Source organism: Oncorhynchus tshawytscha, linkage group LG16 (genome assembly GCF_018296145.1).
Source record: "Oncorhynchus tshawytscha isolate Ot180627B linkage group LG16, Otsh_v2.0, whole genome shotgun sequence".
Classification (NCBI taxonomy): Eukaryota; Metazoa; Chordata; class Actinopteri; order Salmoniformes; family Salmonidae; genus Oncorhynchus; species Oncorhynchus tshawytscha.
Genome location: NC_056444.1, coordinates 36,209,938 through 36,233,041, shown reverse-complemented (window position 1 = coordinate 36,233,041; position 23,104 = coordinate 36,209,938). Strand labels below are relative to the sequence as shown.

Sequence of the window (23,104 nt, the reverse complement as noted above, 5' to 3'; positions counted from 1 at the left end):
CGGGGGAGAATATAGATAGAATATAACTGCTTGCTTGGGATGCGGGAAGAGACCATACCCACCAGGCCTAGCGAACCACTGGGGCCTATCAGGGTCTGTAAATACTTTATGAGATATGATCGTACAGCACAAATACTCCTCAACCACAGGCCATTAACCATTTTCACTAGGAATGTGCCCTTTGGTAAAGCAGGAAAATAATGAAATAAGCAAACAAACTCTCCCCCAGTGACAGCCCAGGCTCTCTGAGGTACGATATGCGGCTCGACTGCTAATGAGACTCACTGTACGATGATTCTCTTTTCTTCCTCCAGGAAAACCAACCACCCGGCCCGTACACACCAAGACAACAACCAATTTATGCGTCCCAAATGGAACCCTATTCCCTATTTACTGCACTACTTTTGAGAAGTGCCCATAGGGCTCTGGTCAAATGTAGTGCACTATGTAGGGAATAGGGTGCCATTAGGGACGCACTAAACCAGTAACACTGACTGGGCTATGGTCTACTTCTCCAGTTGTTTATTTTTCTCCTTTTCCATCCTTTCATGCCTCTCCTTCATTCATCTGCCTTTGTTTTATTCTCCCCTTTGTTCGGGAGAGATTTCATCTGATTTCATTTGTTAGCATTTCAGAACCCAATAAAGAAATCATAAAAGTAACTCCGGAGATGGAGTTTATAGAATAACTGTTTTAAAGGAGGGATAAGGGGGAAGCTGGGGGAAGAGGAGGACCTAATTCAACTGCAGTAGTTTCATAATTTTATCTGTGTGTCTAAAGCAAGAGAAGCAACCCCTTGGTTGCATCCCCAATTGCACCCTAGTCCCTATATAGTGCAATACTTTTGACGAGGGCCCCTAGGGTGCCATTTGGGACTCAGCCCTTGTTTATAACCTGCCATTGTGTTATTTCCAATTCATTGTCTCCTTCTGTAACAAAAATGTTATTGTTCTGTGCTGTGTTCCCTCACTCAGGTCAACCTCAATGACAAAAGGTTTCCCTTTTGTGTTGCTCTGCTCTGGCGCCTGTGATGTGACTGTGTGTGTGTGTGTGTGTGTGTGTGTGTGTGTGTGTGTGTGTGTGTGTGTGTGTGTGTGTGTGTGTGTGTGTGTGTGTGTGTGTCCGTGCATGCAACTATTCTTGTGGGGAACAGAAGTCCCCACAAGAATAGTAAACAAACAAAAATTTGACCAACTGGGGACATGTCAAATGCTATTTCTAATGTGTTTAGGGATACGGTTAGAATTAGTGTCAGGGTTAGAACTATGTTTAGGGTTAGAAGCTAGGGTTAGTGTTAGGGTTAGTTTCAGGGTTTAGGTTAGGTTTTTGGGTTAAGGTTAGGGTTAAGAGTACGGGTTAGGTTTAGGGGAAATATGGTTTTGAATGGGACTGAATTGGTGTCCCCATAAAGTTAGCTGTACAAGACTGTGTGTGCATGTGTGTGCGCAAAGGTTCCGGAATCTGTGTGTATTTGTGTGATAACACACATCGCTCAGAGAGGCTTCATTAAGTGAAACACTCCTCCATGGCTTGATGCCTTATTGGTGTCTACCTTCAGTAGAAAGCATCTTAATTTAAGGGTAAGACACACAAAGAAATCTGACTGCTGATAGGTAGACTACTTAGTAACTCTGCCCAGAGTGTCGGCAGTTAATTTTTTGTTGTTCACATAGAACCGTTTAATCTTCAATACTGCAGACAACAAGGTGGCAGTCTGTATGGTAGTCTTGTGCCTGCTGTAGCTAATGTAAGCTACCTGGCAAGCTGTGCTAATGTTGTTGCTAGCTAGGGGGTGGATTACACTGGGAAAAGTGCCCTCATTTGACCTTTTTCTTGTCACTTCTGTCAGCTCCCCCACATGGAGAATCGTGCTCTCTGATTCGCTCAAAGTCAAGTTCCCGGCCACTAACGAGCATTAGAATCTACGAACAACCTCCAACTGTGGCAACCAGATTTCTCAGTGTGTCTGTACCAGGGGTTGGATCTGGTTCAGGGAACAGAACCGAAAACCGGAAAATAACAAACATTTTCAAGGAACAGAACGGAACCTGGAATGAAAGTGATCCATACTGTTCCGGAACAGAACCGTTATTTGAAAAGCACAGGAACCGGTTAATAACAATAATTTACGTTCCAGAAATGTTTATCTCGTCCCACAAAAAAAACGAGCAAAAAAGCACCTATGCAAAGCCCCCACTTTGTCACTCAGAAACATATTCCAGTGTCTGCCTGCAAGCTGAAACTCTTTGCCAGTGTGTGTGCGTGTCTAGGCAACCTGCCCCTTCTCCCTCCGAACCATAGGCTACTGTACAAGTGTGATTCAGAAGATAGGAAGATATATATTAATTAGCTAGAGAAGAATTTATCAACTTTTTCAATGCTAGTTAATGATACTTTAGGCCTAGTTATCACGTTTAACGTTGAATGTATTAACCACAAAAAGGTAAGACTTGTTTTTAATTCTGGTGCTACTCCGCACACACAAGCTTGTTAGCTGGCTAGTTCAAGCTCAAAAGACATTCACAGGACCTCCATAGAAGCCGCTCCTCAGTCCCTGAGTGACGCAGCGGTCAAAAGCACTGCATCACAGGGCTCAGGCGCCATTACAGCCTGGGTTTGATCGGGAGCCCCATAGGACGGCACACAATTGGCCCAGCGTCATCCTGGGTAGGGGGAGGGGTGCTTTCCTTAGCTAATTGCGCTCTAGCAACTCCTTGTGGCACGCTTGGGCACCTGCAAGTTGACTTCGGTCATCAGTCAAACAGTGTTTCTTCCGACACACTGGTGTGGCTGAGCAAGCAGTATACGCAGTGTGATTTGAAGTAGCGTGGCCACACGTATATAAAAAAAGCTCCTCCTAGGTATAGCTCTGTGGACCTAATTCAGATAATGCATGTCATAACACGATGCCCAGCGCTTCAACCCTCCTCCTTAATAACCCTTTCTCGCTCTCTCCATAACCCATAAAATGTTGGTCGCATCTTGCGCCATAAGCTACACTTGTCTGTCCATCACGCATGTAAACAGCTACCTTGCCAGTACTGATTGGTGAAGTAATTGAAGGCGCTAAATATGAAAAACATACATTTCATAAGGAAGAGAAAGGAACGATATAAACCGTTCGTTTCTTTGGGGTTCGAACCGGTTCGGAACGTTGTTTTGCTGGTCGGAGCAGTGGAATGGAATGAAACAAAGTGTTTCTGTTCAGGATGAAACGACTGGAGAAAATGTTTTTGTTCCATCCCCACGGCCACACCGCAGCTCAAAGGTTTGTTGCTGTGAGTGTGAGTGCTGTCTATTAGTCCTTTACACAGTAAAGGATGAGCCTCCACATCTATCAGTGCTCAAAGGAGATAAAGTGTTTTGATTATGCTCCCGTGGTTGACTTTTGATGTCGACCGTCTTATACGTTCTTTCATTATTTGTCTTGTCTTTATTTTATTTTTTTCTCCTGTCTAACCGTCTTTTCTTCTATTTTCTCGTTTTTGTTCTTCCCCTCCTCTGCTTGGTTCGTTCACGAGCTGTGTAATCCTTTTAGAAGCCAGGCTGAAAGTCTCACTTGGGGACGACGTTGTGTTGTGGAATCTCATTTGGGTTGGGTGACTCTATCCTCTGGACGGACGGAGGGAGGGACTGACGTCACGGTCACGAATGCAAAGCAAACATAACCTATTCATTCATGCTTGCGTCCCAAATGGCACCCTATTCTCTATATAGTGCACTACTTTTAATGCACTATATAAGGAATAGGGTGCCAATTGGGACAAACACCAATCCTCACAAAACATCCTCACTTTCTTCCTCCTCACTCACTCGTCTTAAAATGGCTGGGATGCTTCACTTTAATAGTCTTCTCAATTACAGTACGTAGTACGACAGAGTGATATCTTGACTTCCTTGACTCTCTCTTGTCTAGCATGTAATGCATGGGCTTTTTTGATATTGTTCCTTGTAGGTATACTCTCCGCAATGCTATCTAGGTCAAAGTTGTGTTTTTTGTTGGACAAATAATGGCTGTAAGAAGCCTGTGTGTTTGGCTGTAGGGCTCTGCTAGTCCGCTACCTCCGTAGGATGCTTTGATACTGTAACTGGAGTGGACATCGGCCGAGCTACCACATATAGTTGCTGACAGTCAGCACTAAACACATCAGACAACTCTACATTTGACTCAGCCTAGGAGGCAGTACTAGGGGTACAGCGTTCCCCTAGGTACTGCTTCAGGATCAGCTTCCCCTCTCCCAATCTTTTAGTGGGCCATTAGTGGGGAAAATGCTAAATTGACCTAAATCATTGTCTAGGTGTTATAGTATCCCGAACAGAATTCACTCTGGGAAATGATCACATGTGAGGTGTATGGATTATATAGCAGAAAGACTGTTTTACTGACAAATTCATGTCTTATTCAAACAACCAACATCACATGTTTCCTTATAATGAAAAGAAAACAGAAAAGAGTGAAAGAGAGAGTTAACATCATGCTGTACCTTTCCAACATACTGGTTATCCAACCCTGTGTACTCCTCCAGCAGGAAGAACTGATTCCACATCCATCCTCGTTTGGAGCGTCTCAGAGGCACTCCGTTGGCATCTTGCCCCATCAGCGTCAAAGCCACCCCCCGCCGACCCCCTGTAGTCCTCTTCAGGGCACGCAGCCCGTCCCCATGGGAACAGAGGTACGCCCAGAGGACCAGCAGGAGAAGGACAGTTCTGCCTCTCAACATGACTGCCAGGTCAATAGTTACAAAGCTTCAACCACAGCTTGATTGTAGTTTATGGTCTCTTCCCTCTGGGTGTTAGTGTGAAAGGATCAGTGGTCTTTAGTCAGACATTTAGTCATTGGGTCACTCCTCCTGGTCTGGGTGTAGGTCTGCAGCAGCAGCATGGGCCATCAGTCTGCCGTTAGGGCCCAGGTCCAGCCAGTATCTGGAACATAGAACACACAGTCAGGAACTTAGTGCTGTTAGAACAGTTTGCCACTATGATAATGTAGGATTCTGTAGCATCTCTCTCAGAAATGACACTTCCAATTGCTCCTTTAAAGAAATAGGAGTCAACATAATGAGTCTAATTCTCCATTCACACGTTGACACAGCTATAAAGAGCATAATTGGAATCCTACTCATCTATTATATACAAAACACTAAGGACACCTGCTCTTTCCATGACATAGACTGACCAGGTGAAAGCTATGATCCCTTATTGATGTCACTTGCTAAATCCACTTCAATAAGTGTAGTTGAAGGGGAGGAGACAGGTTAAATAAGGATTTTTAAGCCTTGAGACAATTGAGACATGGATTGTGTATGTGTGGTATTCAGAGGGTGATTGGGTAAAACAAAAAATGTAGGTGCCTTTGAACAGGGTATGGTAGTAGGTAACAGGCGCACCGGTTTGCATCAGGAACTGAAACTCTGCTGGGGTTTTTACGCTCAACAGTTTCCTGAGTGTATCAAGAAGTGTCCACCACCCAAAGGACATCCAGCCAACTTGACACAACTGTGGGAAGCATTCGAATTGACATGGACCAGCAACCCTGTGGAACTCTTTCAGCACCTTGTTAGAGTCCATGACCTGACAAATTGAAACTGTTCTGAGGGCAAAAGGAAGGTGTTCCCAATGTTTTGTTTACTTTTGTTTACTTTGTATACTGCCACACATCATATCTCAATTAAGAAACTAAACTGAATTAACATTTAATAGACTGCCAGGTCTGCATGTTTAGCTTGATATATCTCTTTAAACAATCTGCGTGGGAACACGTTGTTATCAGAGCCAGCAGGCTGTCAATGGAGACCCTGAGCAATGTCAACCTGAGCTTATTACTTTGAGATCAATATAAAGATACTGTGTTTTAATATTATATTTGATTTAACTAGGCAAGTCAGTTAAGAAAAAATCTTATTTACAATTGACGGCCTACCCCGGCCAAACCCTCCCCTAAACAGAATGACGCTGGGCCAATTGTGCGCCGCCCTATGGATCTCCCAATCACAGCCAGTTGTGATACAGCCCGGGATCGAACCAGGGTCTGTAGTGATGCCTCTAGCACTGTGATGCAGTGCCCAAAATGTCTGTTTGCAAACCACACAATCGGGCCCTGTCTTGAAAGCACAGATCACACACTGCCACACACATTCTCACTCACTCACTCACTCACTCACTCACTCACTCACTCACTCACTCACTCACTCACTCACTCACTCACTCAAAAAACAGTCCATGAGGAAGGACATGCTCCTATGCTCATTATTCCTGTCTGGGTGCTCAATATTCCTGTCTGGGTGCTCATTAAATGCTGTCTGGGTGTGGCACCGTTGGGGTGCAGGCACTGGGTTATCAGTGGGCACACTGGGAACCAGCAGCACCATTATCACATACAGATTGTGTCCCAAATGGCACCTTATTCACTCTATAATTCACTACTTTTGACCAGGGCCAATACTATTACTGGTCAAAAGTAGTCCACTAGACAGGGCATAGGTTGTCATTTGGGACACACAAACACAGGCTCGGCTCAGATAGAGAGATGCAGACCGCTATACAGCAGCTCTGCTTTTCAGGGGACGAAAAGGAAAAAGTATCTGGACCTGCATGCAGAAAGTGGAGGGAGATTGAGCTAGAAAGAGAGAGGGAAAGACAGAATGGTCAAGACACATTGAGAGGGATAGCGAGAGGGATGGAGAAGCTGAAATCGAGATGAAGGGAGAGGGAGGGTCAGGGTAGGGTGGGCAGAGATAGATATGGAGGGAGAGATGGAGAGAAAGAGGGAGGGTCAGACTAGGCAGAGAGAGAGGATAGAGAGAGAAAGGGAGAGAGAGGATAGAGAGAGAAAGGGAGAGATGGAGGGAGTGAAGGAGAGGTAGAAATGTCCTGTCAGAGCAGAGTCAGCAGGACAGTCAGGAGAGGAGCTGTGTGTGTGTGTGTGTGTGTGTCTAGCCCATCCATTACCCTACCTGTCTTCTCTCTCTCCTTCTAGCCATCCAAGCCAAGGCTTCTCTCCCTGCCCCACCTCCCTGCTTTCAACCCTCCTTTCCCCTTATGAGGCAAAACTTAAATGGTAAAAGTTGATGGGTTAGGTCCCCCTTTTTCTTTTTCCTCATGCCTTGCAGTTTATTATAGCCTATGTCAAAGCTCCTCTCCACTAATTTGCCTGCTGTATGCGCTTCAGCTGATATTCATTATCATAGCGATTTTCGGACGCTTGCGATGCGGGAGTCACTTTGCATGTGTCCTTTGCCTGCCTCAGCAGGGGAATAAGAACCCATTGGTCACAACAGACAGCAGGTGAGAGTGACGGCCTGTCATCCTTTTAATAATGTCCAGGGCGGGAATATAGGTCACATCCCAAATGGAATCCTATTTCCTATGATGCACTAGAGTACCTGAACCCATAGCCCACTCACAATCTCTCTCTAAGTAACTCTCACGTGGAAAGCTCTGGTTCAAGTCTAAATGTTCCTATGAGCGTGTTCATTTCCCTCTCTTCTATTTCCCTCCATCTCTTTCCATCCTTCTCTTTCCATCCTTCTCTTTCCATCCTTCTCATTCCGCTCTTCTATTTCCTCTCTTCTATTTCCTCTCATCTCTTTCCCTCCATCTTTTTCCATCCTTCTCTTTCCGCTCTTCTATTTCCTCTCTTCTATTTACCTCCTCTTACCCTCCTTCTTACCCTCCTTCTCTTTCCCAAGTCCCAACGCACTTGACTTGATGAATTTCCTTAATTGACAATGGTGAGGGAGCGAGGGGGACTGGGAGCTATTGATTTGCTGTAGGACTCAGCAGTGTAGTTGGAAATACAATGTGGTCTCCGCGGTCACTTCTCAGAGCCTTCTAATACCTCCAGTCTTCAGCTCCTCAACACACACACACACACACACACACACACACACACACACACACACACACACACACACACACACACACACACACACACACTCTTTCCCCACCAACATTTCCCCACAATAAACCATAATGAATTCTGTAAAACACATTTATATTCTACTGTACATTCTATAGTGTTTTTACTGTTGAAATTACAGAAATGTCTTACAGTTTGGGGTGTCTACTCTAAAGAGCCCAAGGTGGGCAGCCTGCACCCATCTCTCTCTCTCTCTCTCTCTCACACAAAGTGCTGCTCTGGTGGGAGGTAGGCAGTCTGTCCTTTCAATAGATTTCTTCATAATGTCACCATGGAAGGCTGGAAGCTAATGCCTGACTAACTGTATAGAAAGGTCCTGCATGCTGTCCCAAATGGCATCATATTCCCTATGTAGTGCACTACTTTTAACTGTGAGGATACAAAAGTAGTACGCTGTAGGAAATAGGGTGCCATTTTGGGATACCGCCCCAGCTCTCTGACCCCATAGTTCTCCAGACAGTGGACCAGTAGGTCAGTTACATTCATAGCTTAGATTTCTCTACATCTGTGTGCCTGTGCGTGATGAGTATTTCTCCTCTCTTTTCTTGGTTCCCAGCCCCAGTGAGTGTCAGCATCATAATGAACCTGTGTAATGGAACATGACACCACAATTATATCCTCCCAGTTAAGAGAATGTGTTTACAACAACCCCAACACTGCTTGATTTTCTCCCTCCACCTTTTACTCCCTCTCTCTCCTTGCATCCAGTTCTGCACCATTTAATTGCAACTGTTTGAAAAAAAAAAAAAGATTGCTTGAAATTGCCTGTCACAGATTGTCTGGAGTCACTACATACGGCAATAATACAGCATTGTGTTCCATGCAGGGTGAGCAAAATGAATGTGTCTGCTGGCAATTTGGAGCCCAATGATTCTACACTCATACAATTACATGAAATAACATTTCAACTCATAACAATTAGCTATTAAGTATCTATTGCTCTTATCAAACTCAGGGACACAGAGATAGAGATGGAGACACAGTGAATCACACACATATATCCATGGATGGCTTTTCCAGTGTGGATGTGTAACTACACCAAATACCATTGGCGGCATTTCGTGCATACTGCCTGGAAGCAGGCAGAACAGAGCTGACCTAGGAGCAGCAGTTCTACCCATCCTCCTCTTGTTCTCTCCTTTCTTCCTTCCTCGATCTCTCTCTCTTACTCTCTCCCTCTCGCTCTAGGTCTTCTCTCTCTCTCTCTCTCTCTCCTTCATTTCGCTCTCTCTCTCTCCTTCCTTCCTATCTCACTCTCGCTCTCTCCCTTTGTCTTTTTTCTCCTAATGAGAGAGGATGAGCGACACTGCGAGGCAGCACCCTATCGCGCCCGTTGAGCCACGGCAACCCAGACTTCCACGGCAACCCAGAAAGAGCCCCCAGGGGGCAATTAAAAGTGAGAGAGGAGAATGTCAACCAGGGGTGAGCAAGGGTGGGGGGGTGGGGGGGGGCGGGTAGAAGGGGTTGGCAGGTACACAGCCCTGTTACAAACCACAGAGGAGGTCCTTATAGGCTGCTAATGTGTGACACTGTCAGCGACAGGTTGTTTCACAGTTTCCGTTCCCTTTGCCTTGACTCATGGTTGCCTCCCTCTGACTTTATTAAGAGGTTCATGCTTTATGTCCTAAATGGCACACTATTCCCAATATAGTGCACTAATTTTCAGCAGGTCCCTGGTTAAAGTAGTGCACAACAAAGGGAATAGGGTGTCATTTGGGATGCATCCACGGACACAGACAGAGGTACTCCTATAGTATCCCTCTTCTTCTTGGCTAAATTTATCACTAAATCGCACTTGGTACATTGGGAATAGTGCAGCTGACCCAAATACAACGCTTTGCTTTTTTTGTGTCTTTCGTTCAGTTATTGTTCATATGTGGGTTGAGAGTTTACTAATCAGTTGGCTGTCTGTGAGAGGATGCGAACCAAACAGATGTGATACTGGGGGAGGGTTAGGTTGCCTTGTCCTCGCATCACAAGGACGCGTCTAATCACACTCCCTTTAAATGGGGATATGGCTATTCCGCTGAGAGGAGACGAGGAGACAACCTTTTAAAGTATGTAACCTAGTCCAAGTCAGAACAGCCCATAGGGTAAGAGCCAATCTCTTGTTTCTGTAGCGTGAGGCAGCTTGATGGAAAAGTACACCCTTTGGACAGGATGCTAGTCTATCACAATGTTTTTAGTAATGAGCTAAAACATAGGGTAGCTAGTGTTTGGCTGGCTGGCTGTCCTTGTTTTGCCAATCTCCTCGTCTCCTCTCAGCGGAATAGCCATAGGACTTTCTAGATTCTCATTCTGAAACCTGTCAATATATATTGATCTTTGGTTTCGCTGGGGGTGAATGTCTAGACGCAGCTGTGTCTTAAAAGTATTTTCATGTCGCCTTCAATAATGACTGAGGATTCAGCTGAGAAACTGGAAGATGTTGAGGAGTATGTAGCAAACTGAGTAATTCACCTTTACAGAGAAGTAGTGTGCGAGAGGCGTATGTTCACCCTTTCTCTCCAAGGTAAGTTTGAGACATTCAAGGTTCCTCCTCTTGTTTGTACTCATTGTTGGCTTTGCTCAGGCTGTTTTGGGGGTAATTAGTAGGACCTGTTTATTCTCTTAGGAGATGTGACTAAGGTGTGATTACGGTTCAGCCTTAAGGGGACCCTAATCACACCTTAGTCACATCTCCTAACTGTACTCAGGGGAAGAGAAACAACCCTCAGCTCTATCTGAACCAGGTTAATACAGGCTGTCATATTCCCATTTAAAGGGAGTGTGTTCATGCTCTTGAAAGGAACATGACTCCATCATCAAGTTTGCCGATGACACAACAGTGGTAGGCCTGATCACCAACAAGATGAGAGCCGATAGGGAGGAGGTCAGAGACGTGGCTGTGTGGTGCCAGGACAACAACCTCTCTCCCTCAACGTGATCAAGACTAAGGAGATGATTGTGGACTACCGGAAAAGGAGGACCGAGCACGCCCCCATTCTCATCGATGGGGCTGCAGTCGAGCAGGTTGAGAGCTTCAAGTTCCTTGGTGTCCACATCACCAACAAACTATCATGGTTCAAACACACTAAGGCAGTCATGAAGAGGGCAATATAAAGCCTATTCCTCCTCAGGAGACTGAAAAGATTTGGCATGGGTCCTCAGATCCTCAAAAGGTTCTACAGCTGCACCATCGAGAGCATCACTGCCTGGTATGGCAACTGCTCGGCCTCCGACCGCAAGGCACTAAAGAGGGTAGTGCGTACGGCCCAGTACATCACTGGGGCCAAGCTTTCTGCCATCCAGGACCTCTATACCAGGCGGTGTCAGAGGAAGGCCCTAAAAATTGTCAAAGACTCCAGCCACCCTAGTCATAGACTGTTCTCTCTGCTACCGCATGGCAAGCGGTACTGGAAGGCTTCTTAACATCTTCTACCCCCAAGCCATAAGACTCCTGCACAGCTAATCAAAGGGCTACCCAGCTCTCTTTTAATCTGCTGCTACTCTCTGTTTATTATCTATACATAGTTACTTTAACTCTAGCTACATGTACATATTACCTCAATTATCTCGACTAACCGGTGCCTCCGCACATTGACTCTGTACCGGAACCCCCTGTATTTAGCATCGCTATTGTTATTTTAAATTCATTATTTGTAACTTTTATTTTCTTCTTAAAACTTCTTAAAGGCATTGTCGGTTAAGGGCTTGTAAGTAAGAATTTCACTGTAAGTGTCAGGTTCGTCATGACAAGGAGACCAAGGCGCAGCGTGATAAGAATACGTTCTTCTTTAATGAGAGAGAAGAGAACAAACAAAGTATACAAAACAAATGTGCCACTATAAGACACGAGTGCTGACAGGCAACTACACATAGACAATAACCCACAAAACCAAAATGAAAATGGCAACCTAAATAGGATCCCCAATCAGAGACAACGATAAACAGCTGTCTCTATTTGGGAACCGATTCAGGCCACCATAGACCTACATATACCTAGACATACTAAAACCCTGTGGATATACAAAACCCTAGACAGGACAAAAACACCTAGACAATACAAAAACTAAACCAACCACCCTTGTCACACCCTGACCCTAACCCAATTAATAAAGAAAACAAAGATATCTAAGGTCAGGGCGTGACAGTAAGGTTGTAGTCGGTGCATGTGACACAACATTTGATTTGATCTGAAAGTATGTAGAAGTGCATCTGGAATATGATGGTTTATCGTAACGGCTTGCTAACATCTCTCCAACTGCGCCCGCTCTCAGAGTAGCCAGGCCATCAACCAATGAGTGCCTATCAATTAAGGTTCAAACCAATAAGGAGGATGCATACTTCGATCATGCCCTGAACAAGTGCATGTCAGTGTGCATAATAACACTGATGTATATTCTCATACACAAGACCAACAAATTAGCCTGTACCATCCTTGTCAGGGGGAGGAGCTGTGTTAGTCTGTCGCATATCTGTCAGAGGGTGGGGATGTATTAGCTCAAACCATCTCTGTCAATGTTCCGGGGGTGTTCCCTCAGCAATACATCCACATGTAGTGCTCCAGAGCTCATTGCAAACACATTACCTTGCCTGGCTGCCCAAATGCTTCCCAAATAACCAAATAAATCATCAGATCTGGGCCAAGTCAATGAGACGGGTTCGTTTCTCAGTGTACGTCGCAAATGCCACCCTATTCCCTATATAGTGCACTGCTTTTGACCAGAGCCCTATGGGCCTATATAGGATTTAGGGTGCCATTTTGGAGCAGATATCTCATTATATCCAGCCCTGCTTCCATTCAGAGACGACCCCATCACTCAAACAAGCGCACTGCCGCCACCACTCACACTCAGAAAAAACACTTGTCTTTACTGCATGTATAGCCCAGTTTCGATACTGCAGACAGTATACTGGAGTAACCCTTTCTTGCCAGTCCATTTGTTGTCTTAACCTCTTCAGCTAGGTCGTGTGTGTTAAATTGGGGTTACTGCTATACCAGCTCTCTCAACATACTGTTCTTTAATCCCAAGTCCTGTATCTCTTACTTTTTATCACTCTCTCTAGTCTAGTGGATGGCCCTGTGATTTTTACTGCCCTGGAGTGACATAGTAGTTAAGGAAAAGTCTCCCTCTCTCGCTCGCTCTCAGCTGGAGTCCTCACAGTGACTAAGGGCTAATAGATAGCTGGTGGTTTGATTCCCCCCAATGAGGCACCACCAGTCATGGAGCTCCTCCTAGATGAATGACATCTAGGACCCTGGTTGCAGACAGATGGGAATGCTTTGTTGCATAATAGGACAGGTCTAATCGGCGACAGAAGCTTACAAATAATAGTTAAAAGAAGGGGGCAGGCTAAAAAGATTAGTATTCAGCTCAGTCTGTCGGTCTGTGACACCTAGGTGACACACTGGTGGTTTTGTGATTTCTCTTTGCAGCGTTAGATCAGAGCTCTATGGGCTGTGTCAATACGGACCAGACCTGCGTTCAGATATTATTTGTTTTCTTTCAAATCAAACCCAGCTGAAGGTTTTGAATGAGAACAAATACAATTTGAACTTGGCTGGTGTCAGTGTGGTCTGGGCTGTCTGTCTCCTGACGGCCAGTGTTTATGTTTGTCCCAAATGACACGCTATTCCCTATATAGTGCACTACTTTTTTTTTTTTACCAGGGCCCATATGACTCCAGTCAAAAGTAGTGCACTATAGGGAATAGGGTGCCATTTAGGAATGATCCTTTCAGTTGTTTACAATAGAGAAGGAGGAGAGTTCTCAGCGCGGGTTCCCCTCATTTCCTGTTTCGCCCAATGTGCCACGGTATAGAAGCCTCTATTCCTATGCAAATGGGACAGGTGTGTGTGCTTGTGTGTCAGTGTGTGTGTCTGTGTGTTCCAAGTGTATGTGCCTGCCATATGCAGTCGAGTGTTGAAAGCCTATTCTCTCAACAGTTAACCCAATACACTGTCCACAGGAAAAATAAAACCCCCAAAACAACACAGAAATAAACACACATCAAAACAAATGTAATTAAAAATGTGTTTTTATTTCCCATTATTCATTGTTTGGGTTGTTCTGATTAAATAACGTACCTGGAGATTAGATCGACTCCTACCAAATCGTTACTTTTTCAAATGAATGGTGCAATTTTGAGGCGGAAGCATTGATTCAGCAACACAAAGGTCAAGCTGCGCACTGTGAATTGAAAATCAGAGCAGCTGTTGCAATCCCACGTTTAGTTTGTTTCGTTTCCCTCTCTCCCCCTTTCTAGCCTGGTTGTGACAATTACAAACAGGGGGACCTTTATAAAAACACATTGCTATTCAAACAGCAGGTCAGCTACATGAAATAGATAAAGCCACAGACCCAATTGTCAGACAGCAATACATAATTCATGGAGCTTAAACAGAAAACACATTACAAATCTAAAGTAGTATGACTCTAACAAAAGAATCTGTAGGGAGGAGAAAATATGTGTTTCTTAGTCTTCCTTGGCGGAGAAGAATGCATTTTCCTGTAAGCTCACAGTAAACCAGCACATTTTACACTATGGATGGTTCAGTCACACATGTAGTGTACATGCAGAGGGGAGAGTGATACTTGCACTTTGTAAAGGTGTTTTGTATACGCCTAGGCTTTGGACCTCTTTTTCAATTGGACATATAGTTCTCTCATAATGTATCTGGCTTAAAGCACCACTTAAGCCTCTTGATATAAGAAAAAGAAACTTCCTCATACAGTGGAATAGCCTTGTTACCCATTGAATCATGGTGAGCATATACTGTGCATGTATTGCATGTGCAACTTTCTAATCCATTTGTAATTGGGATATAGCCTTGGAAAATGTATCTACATAGTGCCTCCATACGATGTACAACTAGATTATTGTAAGGTATGGATAGATGTCCTTGTCCTAATGAAAGGTGTGTTTGCCATGCTTTTCCATTCAGAAATATTGGTTATATCCAACAGCACTCAATTTCTCTGTGTTTCATTGTTTTCCTATGAATGGGTTGGTGGAATTAGCTTATTTCATCCTCTGTTGACCATAGCAGTGACCGCTCGCCCCTTGCACGCACGCACGCACACACACACACACACACACACACACATACACACACACAGTGTACAGGACCCTCGACCGCCATAAAAAAAACACAGATTTAATCATGCTCACCTTTCCTAGTGACCATGGTGACTTCCAGTGCATGTTTAATTATCAAGCACCTCAGGGGTCTGGCTGAACAACAACCCCAGCCACAGGTCACTGTGATACAGTGTATCTGACCATATGGGCCCATGGGCAGAGAGGAGAGGGGGCAGAGAGGGGTGGACACAAGCCCTTGGCACCAGGCAAAGCTACCAGGCTCACTAGACAAGGGCATAAGAATGAATATGAATTTGAGGATGCCTTATCGTACACGAGCCACATCACTAACATTTCAACCTCAGTTTCTGTTCCATTTAACACCGGGGCCGTTACTGTACTGACAGGTACAGGAAAATTAGGTTTCATCCTAAGATACAGGATCACAACCAGCCTAGTTTTAATTCATTTAACCTTTATTTAACTAAGCAAGTCAGCTAAGAACAAATTGATATTTACAATGATGGCATACCCTGGCCAAACCCTAACCCGGATAACACTGAGCCAATTGTGCGCCGCCCTATGGGACTCCCAATCATGGCCAGTTGTGATACATCCTGGAATCAAACCAGGGTCTATAGTGACGCCTCTAGCCCTGAGATTTTTTTAATTTTTAATTTATTTTTTACCTTTATTTAACTAAACAAGTCAGTTAAGAACAAATTCTTATTTTCAATGACGGCCTAGGAACAGTGGGTTAACTGCCTGTTCAGGGGCAGAACGACAGATTTGTACCTTGTCAGCTGGGGGATTTGAACTTGCAACCTTCCGTTTACTAGTCCAACGCTCTAACTACTAGGCTACACTGCCTTGGACCGCTGCGCCACTCGGGAGCCCTAGTCAAAGGAGACAGTCTGTTAAGCATGTCTGTATATCCATCACAACCTTACCACCCAGCCTTGTTCCCCCACCACCCCTCTCCACCCTCTACCAACCCCCATTGCCACCAACACGGCTCCAGCACGGTGGTATTTCAGATAAACAATCAATACCGCATTAAAGAGGCAGAGGAGGCTACCTGGTCTTAAACAGCTAGATGAAGAAAATCATTCAGCCTAATGTCATGGGTGGACTACAGGCAACCAATCTCCCTCATGAATATCGAAAATGTAGGCCACTTTCTTTCATTATCCCCCGCCATCATTTCTTTGTGTTTGAGGTCAACAGATACACACACACACACACACACACGCACAGACACACGCACAAAAACATTTCTTTATCTTTTTTCCTGCCTAGAGTCCCTGAATGAAAGCCCCCACTGCATTAAAAAAGTAATACCCTGTTTAAAAAAAGGTGACCATGGATATTGGAGAGCCAGGCCTTTTTGCTTCGCGATCGATGGTGCAGAGCGAGGAATGGAAATGAACACAACTCCCAGGCCAAGCATTTCTACTCCAAAGTATCTGACCCTTTTCTTTTTGGATGATTGCTTCTAATACACATATCTGACCTCTCCATTTCCACATTGTGACGACGATGACTATATCTAGAAAAGGGCAGAGCGGGGCGGGTCATGCTGATGTTAGCGCTAAGGCCCCGGGTTGCCCTTTACAATGCCTTTGTGTAATCAATACATTCCCTGATAAAGTCCATGCGCAGGCATCAAAATAAGCCATTTTTTGGAACTTCTGTGAATAGCTGACAACAAAGCTGTAGTTATCAAGATTCCCACCCAATAACCCCTCCTCCAAACTGGGACTGAAATATGTTCATATGTTGTATGTTATCTGCATGTAAACACCCAATTGCCCGCTACTGTTTAGCTCTAGTTTTCTTGGATATGTCACCTTGAAGTCACGCACGCATTAACACACACAAACAAACGCTGAGTGAGGCAGAGCTTGGACCTGGCTGAGTCAATACAGGTTCTGTTTACTAATACTGCAGCTCACTCTCAGCGTTATTAGGGCGCACCAGGCTTTCCATTACAGAGGGAGGAGGGTTAGCCGTTCGGGAGGGGGAAGGAGTAGAGTAGGGGAGGCAGGCTGGGAGGGCCGCGAACGCCAGATTTTAAAAAACGGCTCAGTTGATTTACACCTTCATTACTCTCCCTAACTCTGCTTATTGCAAATCATGATGCTGCTTTATGAGCTGAATCCTCCATTAGGACAAGGCTGAGGAGACAGTGCTTTAGTCCATAAACCTACTTTAGCAGTACAACCGTACAGTGCAGTACAACCGTACAGTACACCCTACCTGCCTCCCAATTGGCACCCTATTCCCTACATACTGCACTATTTTTTACCAAAGCCCAATAGGCCCTGGTCAAAAGTAGTGAACTGCTGTATATAAGGAATAGGGTGCCATTTCGGACACAGACCCTGCCACCACTCTTTCTACTCAGCACCTCGACCAGGGTGAGAAGGGAGAGGCGTGAAAACAGAGATTCAAAACGTTGAGATACATCTTTAACTGCCTCTTTTAGAGTCATGTCAGTGAGCTTAGAGGCACGTTGGTTCCATCGACCTGAGCTGCCTAGTTAAGTCAGTTCTGGGATCTATCAATAGATTCAGAAGTAACTCACAGGTACAGTTCTGTATGCCTGCAGAGAGAGAATGTGAGATCACTCACAGATTGTTCTTTAAAAGTGTGTGGGGAAATAAAATAACTGTTGAAAATGGTCTTTGGGAGTTCTGTCCATTTCATTCTTTATGAAAAGTAAGAGTGCCCTCCATAAGTTTACAGATACAGAGGCATAGCCACGGGAAGTAGGGGTGCTGAGGGTGCTGCAACACCCCCTGAAAAATCATAATCTATTATATACATACAGTGGGGCAAAAAAGTATTTAGTCAGCCACCAATTGTTCAAGTTCTCCCACTTAAAAAGATGAGATAGGCCTGTAATTTTCATCATAGGTACACTTCAACTATGACAGACAAAATGAGAAAAATTCCCGAAAATCACATTGTAGGACTTTTAATGAATTTATTTGCAAATTATGGTGGAAAATAAGTATTTGGTCAATAACAAAAGTTTCTCAATACTTTGTTAAATACCCTTTGTTGGCAATGACAGAGGTCAAACGTTTTCTGTAAGTCTTCACAAGGTTTTCACACACTGTTGCTGGTATTTTGGCCCATTCCTCCATGCAGATCTCCTCTAGAGCAGTGATGTTTTGGGGCTGTTGCTCGGCAACACGGACTTTCAACTCCCTCCAAAGATTTTCTATGGGGTTGAGATCTGGAGACTGGCTAGGCCACTCCAGGACCTTGAAATGCTTCTTACGAAGCCACTCCTTCGTTTCCTGGGTGGTGTGTTTGGGATCATTGTCATGCTGAAAGACCCAGCCACGTTTCATCTTCAATGCCCTTGCTGATGGAGGGAGGTTTTCACTCAAAATCTCACGATACATGGCCCCATTCATTCTTTCCTTTACACGGATCAGTCGTCCTGGTCCCTTTGCAGAAAAACAGCCCCAAAGCATGATGTTTCAACCCCCGTGCTTCACAGTAGGTATGGTGTTCTTTGGATGCAACTCAGCATTCTTTGTCCTCCAAACACGACAAGTTGAGTTTTTATCAAAAAGTTATATTTTGGTCTCATCTGACCATATGACATTCTCCCAATCTTTTTCTGGATCATCCAAAAGCTCTCTAGCAGACTTCAGACGGGCCTGGACATGTACTGGCTTAAGCAGTGGGACACGTCTGGCACTGCATGATTTGAGTCCCTGGCGGCATAGTACGTTACTGATGGTAGGCTTTGTTACTTTGGTCCCAGCTCTCTGCAGGTCATTCACTAGGTCCCCCCGTGTGGTTCTGGGATTTTTGCTCACCATTCTTGTGATCATTCTGTTTCCACGGGGTGAGATCTTGCGTGGAGCCCCAAATCGAGGGAGATTATCAGTGGTCTTGTATGTCTTCCATTTCCTAATAATTGCTCCCACAGTTGATTTCTTCAAACCAAGCTGCTTACCTATTGCAGATTTAGTCTTCCCAGCCTGGTGCAGGTCTACAATTTTGTTTCTGGTGTCCTTTGACAGCTCTTTGGTCTTGGCCATAGTGGAGTTTGGAGTGTGTCTGTTTGAGGTTGTGGACAGGTGTCTTTTATACTGATAACAAGTTCAAACAGCTGCCATTAATACAGGTATCGAGTGGAGGACAGAGGACCCTCTTAAGTTACAGGTCTGTGAGAGCCAGAAATCTTGCTTGTTTGTAGGTGACCAAATACTTATTTTCCACCATAATTGGCAGATAAATTAATTAAAAATCCTACAATGTGATTTTCTGGATTTTGTTTTCTCATTTGGTCTGTCATAGTTGAAGTGTACCTATGATGAAAATTACAGGCCTCTCTCATCTTTTTAAGTGGGAGAACATGCACAATTGGTGGCTGACTAAATACTTTTTTGCCCCACTGTATATATACACTATACAAAAGTATGTAGACACCCCTTCAAATTAGTGGATTCGGCTATTTCAGCCACACCCGTTGCTGACGGGTGTATAAAATTGAGCACACCACCATGCAATCTCCATAGACAAACATTGACAGTAGCAGGGCCTTACTGATCAGCTCAGTGACTTTCAATGTCGCACTGTCATAAGATACCACCTTTCAAACAAGTCAGTTCGTCAAATTTCAGCCCTGCTGGAGTTGCCCTGGTCAACTGTAAGTGCTGTTATTGTGAAGTGGAAACGTATAGGAGCAACAATGCCTCAGCCACAAAGTGGTAGGCCACACAAGCTCACAGAACGGGTCCACCAAATGCTGAAGCGCGTAACGTGTAAAAACCGTCTGTCCTCAGTTGCAACACTCACTACCGAGTCCCAAACTGCCTCGAGAAGCAACGTCAGGACAAGAACTGTTAGGGTGATTTAACAAGCGCATTCGTGAAAAAAGCACTCTGGTTGCAACAGTGTGTACCTAAGCATAAACATCAACGCCTTTCTTAAAATCAATACACAAGTATATATTTTGAATCCTGCTTATTTAGTTAATATTGCCTGCTAACATTAATTTATTTTAACTAGGGAAATTGTGTCACTTCTCTTGCGTTCTGTTCAATAGAGTCAGGGTAACGTTATATGCAGCAGTTCGTTGCGAACTGTGTGAAGACCATTTCTTCCTAACAAAGACAGCCAACTTCGCCAAACTGGGGATGATTTAACAAAAGCGCATTTGCGGAAAAAAATCACAATCGTTGCACGAATGTACCTAACCATAAACATCAATGCCTTTCTCAAAATCAATACACAGAAGTATATTTTTTTAAACCTGCATATTTAGTTCAAAGAAATTCATGTTAGCAGGCAATTAACTAGGGAAATTGTGTCACTTCTCTTGCGTTCATTTCACACAGAATCAGGGTATATGCAACAGTTTGGGCAGCCTGGCATGTTGCGAACTAATTTGCCAGAATTTTTCATAATTATGGCATAGCATTGAAGGTTGTGCAATGTAACAGCAATATTTAGACTTATGGATGCAACTCGTTAGATAAAATACGGAATGGTTCCGTATTTCACTGAAAGAATAAACATTTTGTTTTCGAAATTATAGTTTCCGGATTTGACCATATTAATAACCCAAGGCTCGTGTTTTTGTGTGTTATTATGTAATAATTAAGTCTGATTTGATAGAGCAGCCTGACTGAGCGGTGGTAGGCAGCAGCAGGCTTGTAAGGATTCATTCAAACAGCACTTTTCTGCGTTTGCCAGCAGCTGTTAATGACTTCAAGCCTATCAACTCCCGAGATTAGGCTGGCAATACTAAAGTACATATTAAAACATCCAATAGTCAAAGGTATATGAAAAACAAATGGTATAGAGAGAAATAGTCCTATAATAATTACAACCTAATAATCATGTTAAAAGGAACCACCAGCTTTCATATGTTCTCATGTTCTGAGCAACGACCTTAAATGTCAGCTTTTTTACATGGCACATATTGCACTTTTACTTTCTTCTCCAACACTTTGTTTTTGCATTATTTAAACTAAATTGAACATGTTTTATTATTTATTTGAGACTAAATAGATTTTATTGATGTATTAAATTAAGTTAAAATATTCAGTATTGTTGTAATTGTCATTATTAAAAAAATAAATATACAAATCAGCCTATTAATCAGCTTTTTTTGGTCCTCCAATAATCGGAATCGGTATCGCCGTTGAAAAATCATAATTAGTCGACCTCTAGTTCCAACATCTAGTGGAAAGCCTTCCCAGAAGAGTGGAGGCTGGTGTAGCAGCAAAAGGGGAACCAACTCCATATTAATGCCCATGATTTTGGAATGAGATGTTTGACGAGCAGGTGTCCACATACTTTTGGTCATGTAGTGTATACTTTATTTTTGTAATATATTTTTTCCCAAAAGTAGTGCACTGGGCCTTTACTAGTACTGTAATAGTGGGCTGATATGCGCATCTGTAGCACGGGCAAAAAAATGTCTATGCACAGAGGGCAACGGAAGCGTGTTTATTCTCCAGTCATACACTCTTGACAGTTCTTTCCCCCTATTTTGGTGGTTACCAGGTGGAGTTGGGGGAGGGGAGTGTAGATGTAGAGACCTAGGCGCTCATAAATTCAGCAGATAGAATCAAGCGTGTAGGTAAGCGTGGATGTCAGCGTATTGATGTAAACAGACCAGGGGTGCAAGAGAGAGACACACAGTGGGAACGGACGAGGGGTTTGCTATGTGTGTAGGTTGCTTCCCAAATGGCACCCTATTCCCTACATAGTGCACTACATTTGATCATCGCCAATAAGGTAGTGCACTATGTAGGGAATAGGCTGCCATTTAGGATGCACCCTGTGTGTGTAACATCACGTCGCTCCGTCCTGCCCTGCTCTGCCTGACTCTCATCTGGAACAGGTTGACAGAATACGTTGACAGATGCTTCGCCTGCGTCCATTATTTATGAGGTTGAAGAGGGGGTATACAGGGTACAGATGGACTGCATTGCATTTTCACATGTGGTCTGACTACAAGTTGCCTGTATCTGTTAACTTAGCTAGGCTTTGAGTAGTGTAGTAGTCTTAGCAAGCCTGTGAATAACGGTTGGCTACTGTTAAGCCAGGCCTGAAGTTGTGAGTTTGTAGTGTAGGCTACGAGAGTCATGAATAATCACTCCACCTGACTTTTTGAGTCTAACCCTTAAACCCCTAACCCTTAAACCTCGTTCTTTGCAGTCAGAGAGAGACCTAGTTCTCTAGCTCCAGTGTGAAGGGCCATACCCACACACCAGCACACACAGTCTCTGGCAGCATCCCAAATGGTACCCCATTTAGTGAACTACTTCTGACCAGAGCCCATGGAAAGTAGTGCACTACAAAGGGAAAATAGTGCTATTTGGGACGTATCCTCAGTCTCCAGCTCTCTTAAAGCCACTTAGAGAGGCTGAGCTGGGAACATCGGCCATTTGATTGAATTAAGAGGATGATTAATAGAATCTGCTGGTGAACAGCTTGAATGACTGATAAAAATCGTCCAGCGAGGACGTCCCACGAGAACAGAGGTCTAGACATAATAATTCACAATATACTGACTGCTGGATACACTTAGGCTGAGTCCCAAATGGCACCCTATTCATAAAGTGATTAGGGCCTCCATAGGGCTCTGGTCAAATGCAGTGCATTATTATTTTTTTTAAATATTTTATTTAACCAGGTAGGCAAGTTGAGAACAAGTTCTCATTTACAACTGCAACCTGGCCCAGATAAAGCACAGCAGTTCGACACATACAACAACACAGAGTTACACATTGAATAAACAAACATACAGTCAATAATACAGTAGAAAAAATAAAAATCTATATACAGTGCAAATTAAGTAAGATAAGGGAGGTAAAGGCAATAAATAGGCCATGGTGGCGAAGTAATTACAGTACAGCAATTAGACACTGGAATGGTAGATGTGCAGAAGATTAATGTGTAAGTAGAGATATTGGGGTGCAAAGAAGCAAGATAAATAAATACAGTATGGGGATTAGGTAGTTGGATGGGCTGTTTACAGATGGGCTATGTACAGGTGCAGTGATCTGTGAGCTGTTCTGACAGCTGGTGCTTAAAGCTAGTGAGGGAGATATAAGACTCCAGTTTCTTTGATTTTTGCAG

General features: G+C 44.0%; 1 protein-coding gene across 1 annotated transcript in view; it reads right to left on the bottom strand.

The window, feature by feature from the left end:
* LOC112215611 (cadherin-6) overlaps positions 1-23,104 on the bottom strand; it is an 81,737-nt gene that overhangs the window by 38,822 nt on the left and 19,811 nt on the right. Inside the window, exon 2 of the mRNA XM_024374774.2 lies at positions 4,485-4,923. Coding sequence (XP_024230542.1) covers positions 4,485-4,721 — 237 coding nt within the window. The 5' untranslated portion in view covers positions 4,722-4,923. The remainder of the gene's footprint in view (positions 1-4,484; positions 4,924-23,104) is intronic.